Source organism: Asterias rubens, chromosome 14 (assembly GCF_902459465.1).
Source record: "Asterias rubens chromosome 14, eAstRub1.3, whole genome shotgun sequence".
NCBI lineage: Eukaryota > Metazoa > Echinodermata > Asteroidea > Forcipulatida > Asteriidae > Asterias > Asterias rubens.
The window spans coordinates 3290063-3303245 of NC_047075.1; the positions used below are offsets into that span (position 1 = coordinate 3290063).

Genomic DNA, 13183 nt, shown 5'->3' on the forward strand with positions numbered 1-13183 from the left:
CATTTTATTGGTGTTCAAAACATATTCCAGAAGTAAATGGCAGCAAAATTGACTGTTTTATTTTAATTCACTGCAGCATCCCTTTAAAAAAAGCTTGGCTAGGTTCAAAATGGAAAACAAAAAGCAAGCACTGAAAAAGTTGAAGTACCTTTGTTTTAAAAGATGTTAAATCTGCATCGGACATAAAGAATACTAACTTTGGTTTGACCCATATACACTGATGTGTGTAAGCACTGTATACTCAGTACTTCCCTGAGCTCTGTGAAAAAGGGTGGCACGGTTGGCTTGTGCGTAAAGCGCTCGCCTTTCACCAAGGTGACCCCGGTTTGATTCCCGGTCATGCCATATGTGAGTTGAGTTGTGCGTTGGTTCTCTGCTGTGCCACGAGAATTTCCAGACCATCCGGTTTTCCTCCCTCAGGAAGAAAAATCAAACACTTCCGATCTTGGCTGTGCTCCGTGGTCATAATGGGTTGATGTGGCTGGCAGCTGAATGCGCCCTTGCATGCCTGCTTCTCGAACACGTTGTAGCCGCGTCCTTCGCAATTCAGTACCTCCCTCAGGAATAAAATCAAACACTTCCGATCTTGGCTGTGCTCCGTGGTCATAATGGGTTGATGTGGCTGGCAGCTGAATGCGCCCTTGCATGCCTGCTTCTCGAACACGTTGTAGCCGCGTCCTTCGCAATTCAGCTCTAGATGCGAGTAAGGACGATTAGCCCCCCACAAATAAAAAAACAAAAAAAACAAAAAAAAACAAGGGCATATTACTCGGGTGGGATTGGAACCCACAACCTTTTTTAAAGCAGATACCAACTAGTCCATCGAGATTGCCCAGTACCTTTGTTGTCGTGCCAAATCCTAGCCTTGATCAGCTGTCCGAGACTCAGGAGCGAGTAGGTGAAGATGTCCGTCTGATTCCTCTCAAACTTGTCGCGGTGCGTCTGCGATTCTTTCAGCTTGAGCTCTTCCGAGCTGCCGTTCTCGCCAAAGATGACGAGTGAGACGTTTGCGTCAGTCCCGCTTCCTCGGATGTCGCTGGTTTTCACCGTCACCTTGTAGTTGGTGTCTAATGAGAGAAAATGGACACATATATAATAATTTTGAACTTTGGGGGGGGGAAGCCAAGTTGACAGAGGCAAACTCAGGCCGGCTTTTAATGGGTGATTCACAAAATGACCATCTTACTTTGGATCTGCGCTTTTCCTTTGACGAAGGCCGGCAGTTCTCGGATGATCTTCTTGTCACTCTGTGTCTTGGACAGCCACTCACCACACTTGAAGACAGTCAGGTCTCCCGTCTCCATGTTCCTCATATGGACCTATTGGATAAAGAAATGGTCAACTGCTCAAGAACCACTGACACGATCGTCCACTAGAAGTATTGTCATACAATTTGGTGCTCGCACATTATTAACGCGGTCAATTTATTTCATTTCTTTAGTCATCTGAGCTCCCTGATGAGGAGTATACAGCCTGGGGTGGATTTCACAAAGAGTTAGGACTAGTCTTATCTCGCGTTGGGAAAAGTTACTCATCCTAACTTAGGACTAGCCATACATTTTTGATATCTCTTAGGACTAAGTTAGGACTAGTCCTACTAGTCCTAAGTTAGGACTTAGTCCTAACTCTTTGTGAAATCGACACCAGTGCTGCCAAGTCCTTAGCGCACTAAGCTAAATCCATCACAAGAACCATGTCTGCTCTTTCAGGTACCAATTGGGGAATCTAGTTTACTGTGGGATGATATGATCATAAACCCAAGATGGAATGCGCCGTATTTTTGGCTGCGTGAGGGCGCGCTCAAGAGTATGTTTAACATTTCCGGGGGTATACGCGATTTGTCCTGCACAGTTTCAATAGGCGTTCGGTCACTTTTGTTGCGACGTAGTTTCTAGTTGCTTTTAGAGGTTGATTATAACGACTCCGTTAAAGGTCTTATCTACCGGCCAGGCTTCGGACCGATGATACCCAAGACTACATCCGTATGGACTGTAAAAGGGGTAACCCTGTTTCAGCCTATGGAAAAAAATAATTGTAGCCGACACCTTGAAGTGGTTTTCAGGCCTTGTGTGTCTGGCAACTTGCATAAAAAAAAAATTTAAAAAAAATCTGTACCCATCGCGTCAAGCGAGTAATACTCACCTTTTCCAGGTACCAGTCTGGGCGGCTGCCTTTGCCGCTGTGGCCGATTCGGATCTTCTTGAGGGGAGCTATATCATCAAGCTCCATCTGTGTACAAAAATAAGAGTAAGAGGCACAGTCAGTTCTTATGTTCTAAAAACCTAGAGATAGATTGTGCGAACGTAAAAATTCCTTTAAAGGCAGTGGACACTATTGGTAATTGTCAAAGACTAGCCTTCACAGTTGGTGTATCTCAACATATGCATAAAATAACAAACCTGTGAAAATTTCAGCTCAATCGGTTATCGAACTTGCGAGATAATAATGAAAGAAAAAACACCCTTGTCACACCAAGGTGTGTGCGTTTAGATAGTTGATTTCGAGACCTCAAGTTCTAAACCTGAGGTCTCGAAATCAAATTCGTGGAAAATTACTTCTTTCTCGAAAACTATGGCACTTCAGAGGGAGCCGTTTCTCACAATGTTTTATACCATCAACCTCTCCCCATTACTCGTGACCAAAAAAGGTTTTATGCTAATAATTATTTTGAGTAATTACCAATAGTGTCCACTGCCTTTAAAGCCATTATACACTTTCGGAACACAAAACAAAATAAAAGTTCACAGATTTACAAATAACTTACAGGGTTTACAGAAGGTAATGGTAAAAGCCTTCTCTTGAAATATTATTCCATCAAATGCTTTACTTTTTGAGAAAACATTAAAACAATTATCAATTTCCCGACAACGAGAATTACGGATTTATAGTAAACACATGTCATGACACGGCGAAACGTGCAGAAACAAGGGTGGGTTTTCCTGTTATTTTCTCCCGACTCTGATGACCGATTGAGCCTAAATTTTCACAGGTTTGTTATTTTATATATAAGTTGTGATACACAAAGTGTGGGCCTTGGATAACACTGTTTACCAAAAGTGTGCAATGGCTTTAAAGGGTCTGTGTACTTTTTCCTAACACAAAACACAATGTCCACCAATTTACATTAAACTTACACAGTTTGAAGATTATGATAGTAGAAAGCTTCCCTTGAAATTTCACTTACTGAGGTAGTTTTTGAGAAATGAGTAAAACAAATAATGTGCGTCTCAGTTTTAGCATGTAAAAACGTATCAACCAGTTATGCCATGATTTTGGTATAATATCATAACTGGATAATGGGATTTTATGCTAAAATGATTTTTGTCTTCCCGAGACGAAAATTATTATGTGACTTGTTGTACTCATTTCTCAAAAACTACACAACCTCAGTTAGTAATATTTGAAGGGAAGCTTTCCACTATCATTATCTTCAAACCCTGTAAGTTTAATGTAAATCTGTGGACATTTTGAAAAAGTACCTGAATCGTTTAAAAATTGCTTGTGGGTCTTCGTTTTCTTTATTCTAGACCGAAATCTCCCAGATGTTACAATTCAGGTGGTTAGATAGCTAGATTTTCACCAGCACCCAGGGCCAAACAGAAATGAAATTTTTTTCTTGATAAAAACAAGATTACCAACCAAATTTTAATTTGTTGCATATTGCTTGTTACTGGCATTCGGCTGTTGTCTGCTTATCCTGAAAATCATGTTGGAATTTGGTTGGTACACCTGTTTTTATTAAGGAAGAAATTTCATGCTAAGCAATTTTTTGTGCTTAAATGCTGTATGACATTGGGCCCTGCTGCATACGCTCAACTGTACACATTGGTACAATTGATTTGTACACATACAAAAATGGCTACATTTTATTTGCATCTTGAATACATTTTTTCTGGGGTATAAAAGTAAACAAAATGTTGGTTGCTTAAAGACACTGTACACTACTGGTAATTGTCAAAGACCAGTCTTCTCACTTGGTGTATCTCAACATATATATAGAATAACAAACCTGTGAAAATTTGAGCTCAATCGGTCGTCGAGTTTGTGAGATAATAATGAAAGAAGAAAAAGCCTTGTCACACGAAGTTATGTGCTCAAATTCTAAACTTAAGGTCTCGAAATCAAATTCGTGAAAAAATTACTTCTTTCTCAAAAACTACGTCACTTCAGAAGGAGCTGTTTTATACTATCAACCTCACCCCATTACTCGTAATCAAGAAAGGTTTTATGATGATAACTATTTTGAGCAATTACCAATAGTGTCCACTGCCTTTAATGGGAAAAAAGAGAAGATGGCCACACTAACAAAAATCTTTGTTTCCTACCTTAATGAGGTCCTCTTTTCCTCTCTCAAACCGTTCTTCTTTTTTCTCCAGGATCATATCCGGTGTGTAGCCGTTCGTTCCGAATACGCTTAGCGTGATTGCAGCGTCAGTTCCAGCATTCTGAACATCACCGGTGAAGACTGTCACTTCATACGGAATTTCTGTTTAAAAAATAAATAAAAAGAAGCTAGAAGAATAACAAAATTATGCTAATCAGACTAATGATGGTTGGCAGAATAAATTGTGTGTACCAGGGTTACCTGCCAAAAGTCTGACCATGTCATATGTATCATCTGTGATTGTTATACCTCTGTACAAATTGTGAAGATTGATTGGTCGAGAACCAATCACGTGCCGTGCAACAAATACGCATGTTACATGGCTCGACGGGCCGGGTAACATGAAAAGTGATGTACACCGGTGTACATCACCTTGATCGTTCCCAGGGTTGGTCGATTTCCAGCGCTGTGTACGAAACAACCGCGAGTTCGAGGGAATTGTTTCTTGTTCGTCTGCTTATTAAACAAAGAATAGTCCGTCGTAATAATGTTTGAAGATGACAACAGAACTTTGAGAAGAGGAATAATAATGTCACCAAGGTATAACAAAACAATTGTTGCATGCTGTGACTGGTGTCCGTGGGTTTTGTACACCCTCGAGGGAAAATGGTAGCCTCGGCTTTGCCTCGGGTTCCATTTTCCCCCTCGAGTGTACAAAACGCCATGGAACCCGTCACAGCGTGCAACAATTGTATACTGGTATCCTGCACAATATTGCTTTATAGTAGAATTCTTAAGCAATAATTCTACCTTTAGTTTCTTGAATCGTTAACTTTTAAGAGTGATTACCAACTGTAAACTTCCCTTAAAGTCACTGGACACTTTTGGTAATTGTCAAAGACCAGTCTTCTCACTTGGTGTATCAAATACATAAAATAACAAACCTTTGTGAGAAACGGCTCCCTCTGAAGTGACATAGTTTTCGAGAAAGAAGTAATTTTCCACGAATTTGATTTTGAGACCTCAGATGTAGAATTTGTGGTCTCGAAATCAAGCATCTGAAAGCACACAACTTCGTGTGTAAAGGGTGTTTTTTTCTTTCATTGTTATCTTGCACCTTCGACGACCGATTGAGCTCAAATTTTCACAGCTTTGTTATTTTATGCATATGTTGAGATACACCAACTGTGAAGAGTAGTCTTTGATAATTACCAATAGTGTCCACTGTCTTTAATAAGGAGGGTATTTTGGGCAGGGTTGTCTGTAAAGTGGTGATTGAAAGGAAATTTTGAGTTGGATGTTGGGATGGAATCTTGCACCTTCGACGACCGATTGAGCTCAAATTTTCACAGCTTTGTTATTTTATGCACATGTTGAGATAAACCAACTGTGAAGAGTAGTCTTTGATAATTACCAATAGTGTCCACTGTCTTTAGAGGGTGTTTTGGGCAGGGTTGTTTGTAAAGTGGTGATTGAAAGGGAATTTTGAGTTGGATGTTGGGATGGAATGGCAGCACTTTTGGGAGGTGATGTCAGAGATTTTGGAGGAGTGTTGGGGTTTGGGAGGGCTGTTGGGGTTTGGGAGGGGTGTTAGTATTTTTGGAAGGGTGATAGTTGATAGAGGGCTGTTGGGATTTGGGAGTTTTGGGAGGGGGTGGTGGGTTTTGGGAATGTGGTTTGGGAGAGGTGTTCGGGTTTGGAGAGGAGTGTTAGTATTTTGGGGAGGGGCGTTTGAGTTTTTTTGGAGGGGTGTTGGGGTATGGGGGTTTTGGGGTATGGGGGTTTTGGGGCAAGGTGGTGAAGGTTTGGGGTGTTAAAAATTAAAAAAAAGATGTTGGGGTTTTGGAAGGGATTTTGGGGAGGGGTGTTGTGGATGCTGGGAGGGGGTCAGAAACATTATCTTAAACAACATTCTGCTCTAGACTATTTAAATACAACTTAATCATGCCGTTTAATACCCATGCTAAGGAGTAATAATAAAAGAGAGGTTGCAAAGTCAGTCTGGTTCCCTTGATTATCTACACAACAGTTGTCAAGTGGCGCACAGGGAACCAAACAAACAATGGTATCTCCATTAAAGTGTGCACACAATGAAAAGTCTCACCGATGGAATGTAGACAATTATTTTAAAAGGCAATACTAGAAAATCTATACACGTGTAGATGCACCAGGTGTGGTTTAATGTACAATGCACAGTGTATCTTTATTGTCTACTTGCTATCATGCTGGCAGTCTTGGTTGGGGGTGGCTGGTTGGGGTGGCTGGTTGGGGTGGCTGGTTGGGGTGGCTGGTTGGAGTGGCTGGTTGGAGTGGCTGGTTGGGGGTGGCTGGTTGGGTTGGGTAGTTGGGGTGGCTAGTTGGGGTGGCTGGTTGGGTTGAGTAGTTGGGGTGGCTGGTTGGGGTGGTTGGTTGGGGTGGTTGGTTGGGGTGGCTGGTTGGGGTTGCTGGGTGGGGGTGGCTGGTTGGGGTGGCTGGTTGGGGGTGGCTAGTTGGGGTGGCCGGCCGGGGGTGGCTGGTTGGGGGTGGCTAGTTGGGGTTGCTGGTTGGGGGTGGCTGGTTGGGGTGACTGGTTGGGGGTGGCTAGTTGGGGTGGCCGGCCGGGGGTGGCTGGTTGGTGCCAGGAGGGGAACGGTTGGATGCAAAGGGGGACGAGAGAAAGAGGGGATCTGGGATGGTGAGGAGAAACAAAGAAGGTATGGTGAAAGAAAGGATGATGTTAAGATCAGAGTGAGGAAGTTTGGAACAAAAAGCAGAAGCAGAACGACAGTGGTGATGGGGGTCTTGGAAACACAGAAGGGTGGTGGGGAAGGTAGGAAACAAACTTAAACAAGAAATAAGAGTGACGATGGTGGCGAAGGTTGAGGGGATCCAGAGTGGGGATCCGGGGTGATGAGGAGAAACAAAGAAGGTATGGTGATAGAAAGGATGATGTAAAGATCAGAGTAAGGAAGTTGGAAACAAGAGACAAAGCAAAAAGACGTGTCCTGGGGACCCAGAAGGTTAGTGGAAACGAAGAAAACAAACTTAACAAGAAATGGGATTGAAGGGGGTTGGGAAGGCGGAGTTTAGTTCCAGGGGTCAGGGGCAAAGAGGAGGAAGGAAGGAGAAACAAAGAAGGGATGCTGATAGCACAAGAGGAAATATGGAGGAAGTTGAAACAGAAAGATTTTCTTGGAGATGTCGAAAGAAACAGGTGTGGATGGGAAAAAGGGACGACAACAAAAAAGGTTGGGTAAAAATAACACACATCCCCTGACATTCCGTGGTCAGTGTGAAAGCAGGCAAGATCACTCACTTCGTTTCCTGAAATGGAGGCTGCTTATTAGAGCAGCTATAGTTGGGCTGTCCGCCGTGAAAAAGAAGCGTTCTGATGTAAAAACAACATCAGCACAAAGAGAAAGATGAAAGGTGGAGAAAATACAGAGAAGATAGCGGAGCAAGACGGAATAAACGATGGATCCTTTTAAACTAGCAGCTGCCTAGCAGCGGAGAAAGCGCATACATGTATGCAAGCCTGATCAATTTTTGTTGGTATTGCCCACCACACAAAGCCGGGCGGCCACTTCAAGGCGAGGGCAACGTACGCTTAACTGATTTGGGCTATCGACCCAGATCAACTGCCACCAGGGGCACGTTGCAGCCTACTTCTGGGGAAGAAAACAGGGTTAGGGGTATACCCCTTCACAATCCATAAGGATGTAGGCATGGGTATCCATCGCTAGACGCCTGCCTGAAAGAGCAGAATACATCTACCTCCCCAACTTGTTCAACTTTTGTTCTGCCTCCACGCCCCTGGTCATTGCCTTGGTGCCTTTTGAAAAGTTCCACTACTAATCAACAGTTCCTTCACTGAGGTGGCCTTTCACGAATGAAACTGCCGTACGTGCCCTCAAGAACAAAATATCAGGGGCCTTTTTCAAAACCTCTGCTTGGTTTCTGGCACTGGCTTGGGCCCCGTCATCAATTTTGAGGCTGTGGTATTTCCAGGATTAAAACAGAAGCCGAAGCTGAGGTCTCGGCCAAGATTTGTAAAAAGGAGACGATTTCACAAAGAGCTGATTTATCTTGACTGCGAATCTTAATTGCTAGGCAAAGTGTGACATCACAATACAAATCAATCTGGTAAATTATTGATCACTCATCTTTAAAGATGAATCTTAAAGGCAGTGGACACTATTGGTAATTACTCAAAATAATTATTAGCACAAAAACCTTACTTGGTAACGAGTAATGGGGAGAGGTTGATCGTATAAAACATTGTGAGAAACGGCTTCCTTTTGAAGTGGAGTAGTTTTCAAGAAAGAAGTAATTTTCCACGAATTTGATTTCAAGACCTCATATTTAGAATTTGAGGTCTCGAAATCAAGCATCTAAAAGCACACAACTTCGTGTGACAAAGGTGTTTTTTCTTTTATTTTTATCTCGCAACTTCGATGACCAATTGAGCTCAAATTTTCACAGGTTTGTGAAGAATGATGTTTGACAATTACCAATAGTGTCCACTGCCTTTAATGCTTTGTGAAATCGAGCCCATCTTTGCTATGCGAAGCAGCTCACTGCACCGCAAGTAAAAAGGCTATTCGTATGGCAGCAGCTTTATTTGCATTTTGTAAAGAGATTTTGGGAAGTAAGACGGTTGAGCGTGCTATAGCAGTTATGATTGGCACATAAATTAAGGAGAGGGGCTTAAAACGGATGAGTCTATTTCCTTCAAGGGGTGTAATATAAACCGACATAGATGATGGGACAAGATGAAGATGAAGGGTTCGAGGAGAAAAGCAACGTTAGTTGTTTCAATAGAACTTTATCACGCTGTCACCATCTTGGTCATGTTCCCCGTTTCCAATAACAGTAATGAATGCTAACATGCCTTGTGCATGGCACAGGCTGTTATTACGTCCAGCCTCAGTTTGGTCAAAATGAGTTGGAATGGAGTAAAATCAAGATGGCCACACGGTGATAAAGGTCTATAACATACAACATGGGAGCTCGGAATTTGAATACAAAAGTGGTTAAACCAGCTAAGCAGTAAGCACACAAGACTATATCAGTGTGTCTGTGCAAAAACATTGTATCTCGTCGTTCCAGTGCAAAAATGTCGTACCTCCTAAAATAGCATTTATTCTGTGCACAAGTTTGAAATTGCTTAAAATAGTTCAGCTGTACATACAAAACAAGTATAGGCCGGGACACAATGCTTTTGCACGCAATCTTTGTGTGAGATATGACATTTTCACATGGTGCGTTTAGGCAGCCAGCCGCATCGACCAACATAGCACAGCCAGAGATCAAAAGTGTTTGATTTTGTTCACATAAGGGACAAAAACCGGAGGGCGGGAGATAAAAATCCTTGTGGCATATAAGAGAACCAATGCACAACTCTACTCGCATATGGCATTAGCTGGGTATCGAACTGGGGAAAGGCGCTAGCCACCCTTGCCACCAGGGCCCTATTTCATGGCTCTGCTTACCGTAACCTAAGAATCGGCGCATGCAGAAGCAGGGAATTCTGGGCTTACGTCAAGCGATTTCAAGGGTAAGCAGGGAATTTAGCAGACATTATCCCAAATACTTGGTGCGCGCATTAGGCGTGGAACGAGTTGCATGCTGGTCTAGCCAGTGATTTTCTTTGATCGGTAGCTAGACCAGCATGCACCTCACTTAACAGTTAGTGAGCTTGTGCTAGGGGTATTTGCGAAAAGTTCTATGTTACTAGGCATTCATCGCTTACACAGCTAACGCAGAAGTTCGGCGTTTTTAAGTAATTGGTGAATGATGATCGTAAGCACAGAATTCGGCGCTAAGCAGAGCAATATAGTTGGGTCCTTGTAAGCAGCTTCAATGGTCCAACGCTAAGCATCAAAGTTAAGGGCACTATCCACCAATGCCACCCAATAAGCAGCTTCCATGGTCCAGTGCTAAGCATCAAAGCTAAGGGCAAACCAACATGTACTTACTTGGTTTATAGGTTGCGCTCTGAGCGTCATCAATAACTAGAACTCTTGAGATGTGACCGTCGTCTTTGTCCTTAGACAGCCACCTCTTGCAAGGGAAGGAGTAGTGTTTGCCGAGGGTCGGCATGTCCACCTCGACGTCCTCCAGGAACCAACCTTCTTGAGGTGTGACGCCATCGTGCCCAACCTGGAATAAAATAATAATAATAATTATAATAATAATCTTAACAACTAGTTTTACCGCAAGTAAAATCATGGGTTGCCAACTTCCATCACTTGATAAACTGTATCTCTCGAGTTGAAAAACGAGCCCTCTCTATAGTAGATGACAAGTTTCACGCGGCACATGACCTCTTTCAGCCCATGCGGTCAAAGAATCGATTCCGTTCAATTAAATCTGGATCTAATCGTACTTTGCAGAGTTTTTATCCCACAGCTGTTCATGTTCTAAATGACAGGTTTTAATCATGAATGTCTATTTCTGATTTTAATTCAATCGTACTGTTTTTATCTTTCGTATTTCGCCTTTATATTGTAATACTTTTAAGAGATGTTTATATTATGCTTCGATGTATTTTTGTATAACTGGTAAATTATTTAGTGTAATTTTTATATTACATATTTTTAAACACGCAAAATCAAAATGCATTTCACTGTACAAATATTTGTTTTTTACAAGTGACAATAAAACATTATTCTGTTCTATTCTATAGAGCTTGAGTGCTCGCAATCCGCTCAGCAGCGTCCATACCTCAATTTTCTTGATCTCGGTGACGTCCGGGGCTTCCAGGGAGAACGTCTCGATGGAGCTTGGCTCCAGTCGGGTCTTGTTCACCATCTTCAGCGGTAGCTTCCCTGTGGTGTGCTTCTTCTTAGGGCCGCTGATGATGATGAAGATGTTGGCCTCGGTGCCCATATCGGGCTCCTTGCCGGTGGTCACTCTGATTGTGTAAGGGATTGCTACAGAAGGGAAAGAATATTAATTAAGTTAACAGTATCAAGTACTGCCGAGCACTAATGTGGCCGAGTAGTACTTGGATACGAGTTTCTAAACCCACCCAATAGCCAGGTATCAGGTACTGCTGAGTACTAAAATGATCCAGGACTTGAATTTGTGTTTCACCTACATTAGGGGCAGGTCCTAAATTCTCACTTGGGCCTTCAAATTCTGGCATTTCTAAAAGGGATTTCCTCCTGGTTAGTGGTCCAGCCGTCGATTTCACCAAACTCTTCCTATACTTAAGATTAATAATAAAATAATAATAATAATAAGACTTGTAATGCGCACATATCCACCCTGCTGGGTGTTCAAAGAGATTAATCTTAGGACCTACGATAGGACGGGTCCCAACCCTGCACTGTAGCATGCAGACATTAAGATTAATCCTAAGTTAGGACGATTTACTCGTCCTAACTCGAGATAGGATCAACCGTGAAATCGTTTCGTGAAATCGGCTGCTGGGCTGTCCGATCAGACGGACTTGAGAGAAAGTCCTAAATACTCACTTAGGCCTTCAAACTTCAGAACTAAACTGATTATAAGTCCTTAATACTCACTTGGGCCTTCAAATTCTGGCATTTCTAGTAGGGATTTCCTCCTGGTTAGTGGTCCAGGACTGTCCGATCGGACGGACTTGAGAGAGCCAGACGATTTGCTCCGGTGAAGGGTGCTGGTGCTGGACATGTCTCCTTCATAGCCCTGCAAATGAATTATCAAACAAAATTTGGTCAGACAATGCGCTAGAATTGCACAGGTCGTGGGTTCGAATCCAACCCAATTAATAATAATATGCCTGTGCAGGCCTGTATGCTTCGTTTTTAAAAAGACAAGGGCACCAAGGCATTTTCTCCTTGGTAAAGGGCACCCCGTTAGGAAATTGTACATTTCAACTTAAGGATTTCAAGGGCACCAAGGCAATGACCAGGGGGCATTGAGGCAATGCCTCCATGAAGTATTAAGATCACAGAGCTCAGGAAAGAACTGAGTACCGAGTGCTAACACACGTCGTTATATATATATCGGTTAAACCAAAATTAATATTCTTTATCCCCCAAAGCAAATTTCCTTTTTTTAAATTTAAAGTTGGTTTGGAGTCTTAAAGGCCGTGGACACTATTGGTAATTACACAAAATAATTATTAGCATAAAACCTTACTTGATTACGAGCAATGCGGAGAGGATGATAGTATAAAACATTGTAAGAAACGGCTCCCTCTGAAGTGATGTAGTTCTCGAGAAAGAAGTAATTTTCCACGAATTTGATTTCGAGGCGTCAGATTTAGAACTTGAGGTCTCGAAATCAAGCATCTGAAAGCACACAACTTCGTGTGACAAGGGTGTTTTTTTCTTTCATAGTTATCTCGCAACTTTGACGACCAATTGAGCTGAATTTTTAACAGGTTGGTTATTTTATGTATTATATGTTGAGATACACCAAGTGAGAAGACTGGTCTTTGACAGTAAGCAATAGTGTCCAGTGTCTTTAAATAAAGAATGGGTAGGAGATTCAGTTAAGGAGTTAGACGGGAAGACGGTGGAAAGATCAGGGTGATAGATTGTTTAAAGATTTGCGTGGTGTGCAGGTTTAGGAAAGAAACTAGTTTGCGGAAGACAACCATGCAATAATATTGGTTTGGAAGAAGCGCTGGAGAGGTGGTGTGGCAGTCTCTCTGCTTGTCTTATTAAGATAGGAAGATGGGATTTTGATTGGGCAGTTCCGTAGTTACTCATGTTACATCCATGTTACTCGCATTTCATTTAAAGATCTCACAGAACTTCCATGGTAACACCTCACATCCATCGTTACTTAACTTACATTTGTGATTACTCACACTACACACATGGTTACTCATGTTACATCCATGCTACACACATCACATCCAAGCTTACTCGTCGTAACATCCAT

The 13183-nt window shown here is 42.3% G+C and overlaps 1 protein-coding gene across 1 annotated transcript in view; it reads right to left on the reverse strand.

The window, feature by feature from the left end:
• Positions 1-13183, reverse strand: part of LOC117299261 (lipoxygenase homology domain-containing protein 1-like) — a 78694-nt gene that overhangs the window by 20785 nt on the left and 44726 nt on the right. Inside the window, 8 exon segments of the mRNA XM_033782742.1 lie at positions 840-1067; positions 1187-1319; positions 2143-2229; positions 4326-4486; positions 7620-7691; positions 10282-10465; positions 11030-11238; positions 11836-11977. Of these exon segments, the coding sequence (XP_033638633.1) occupies positions 840-1067; positions 1187-1319; positions 2143-2229; positions 4326-4486; positions 7620-7691; positions 10282-10465; positions 11030-11238; positions 11836-11977 (1216 nt within the window).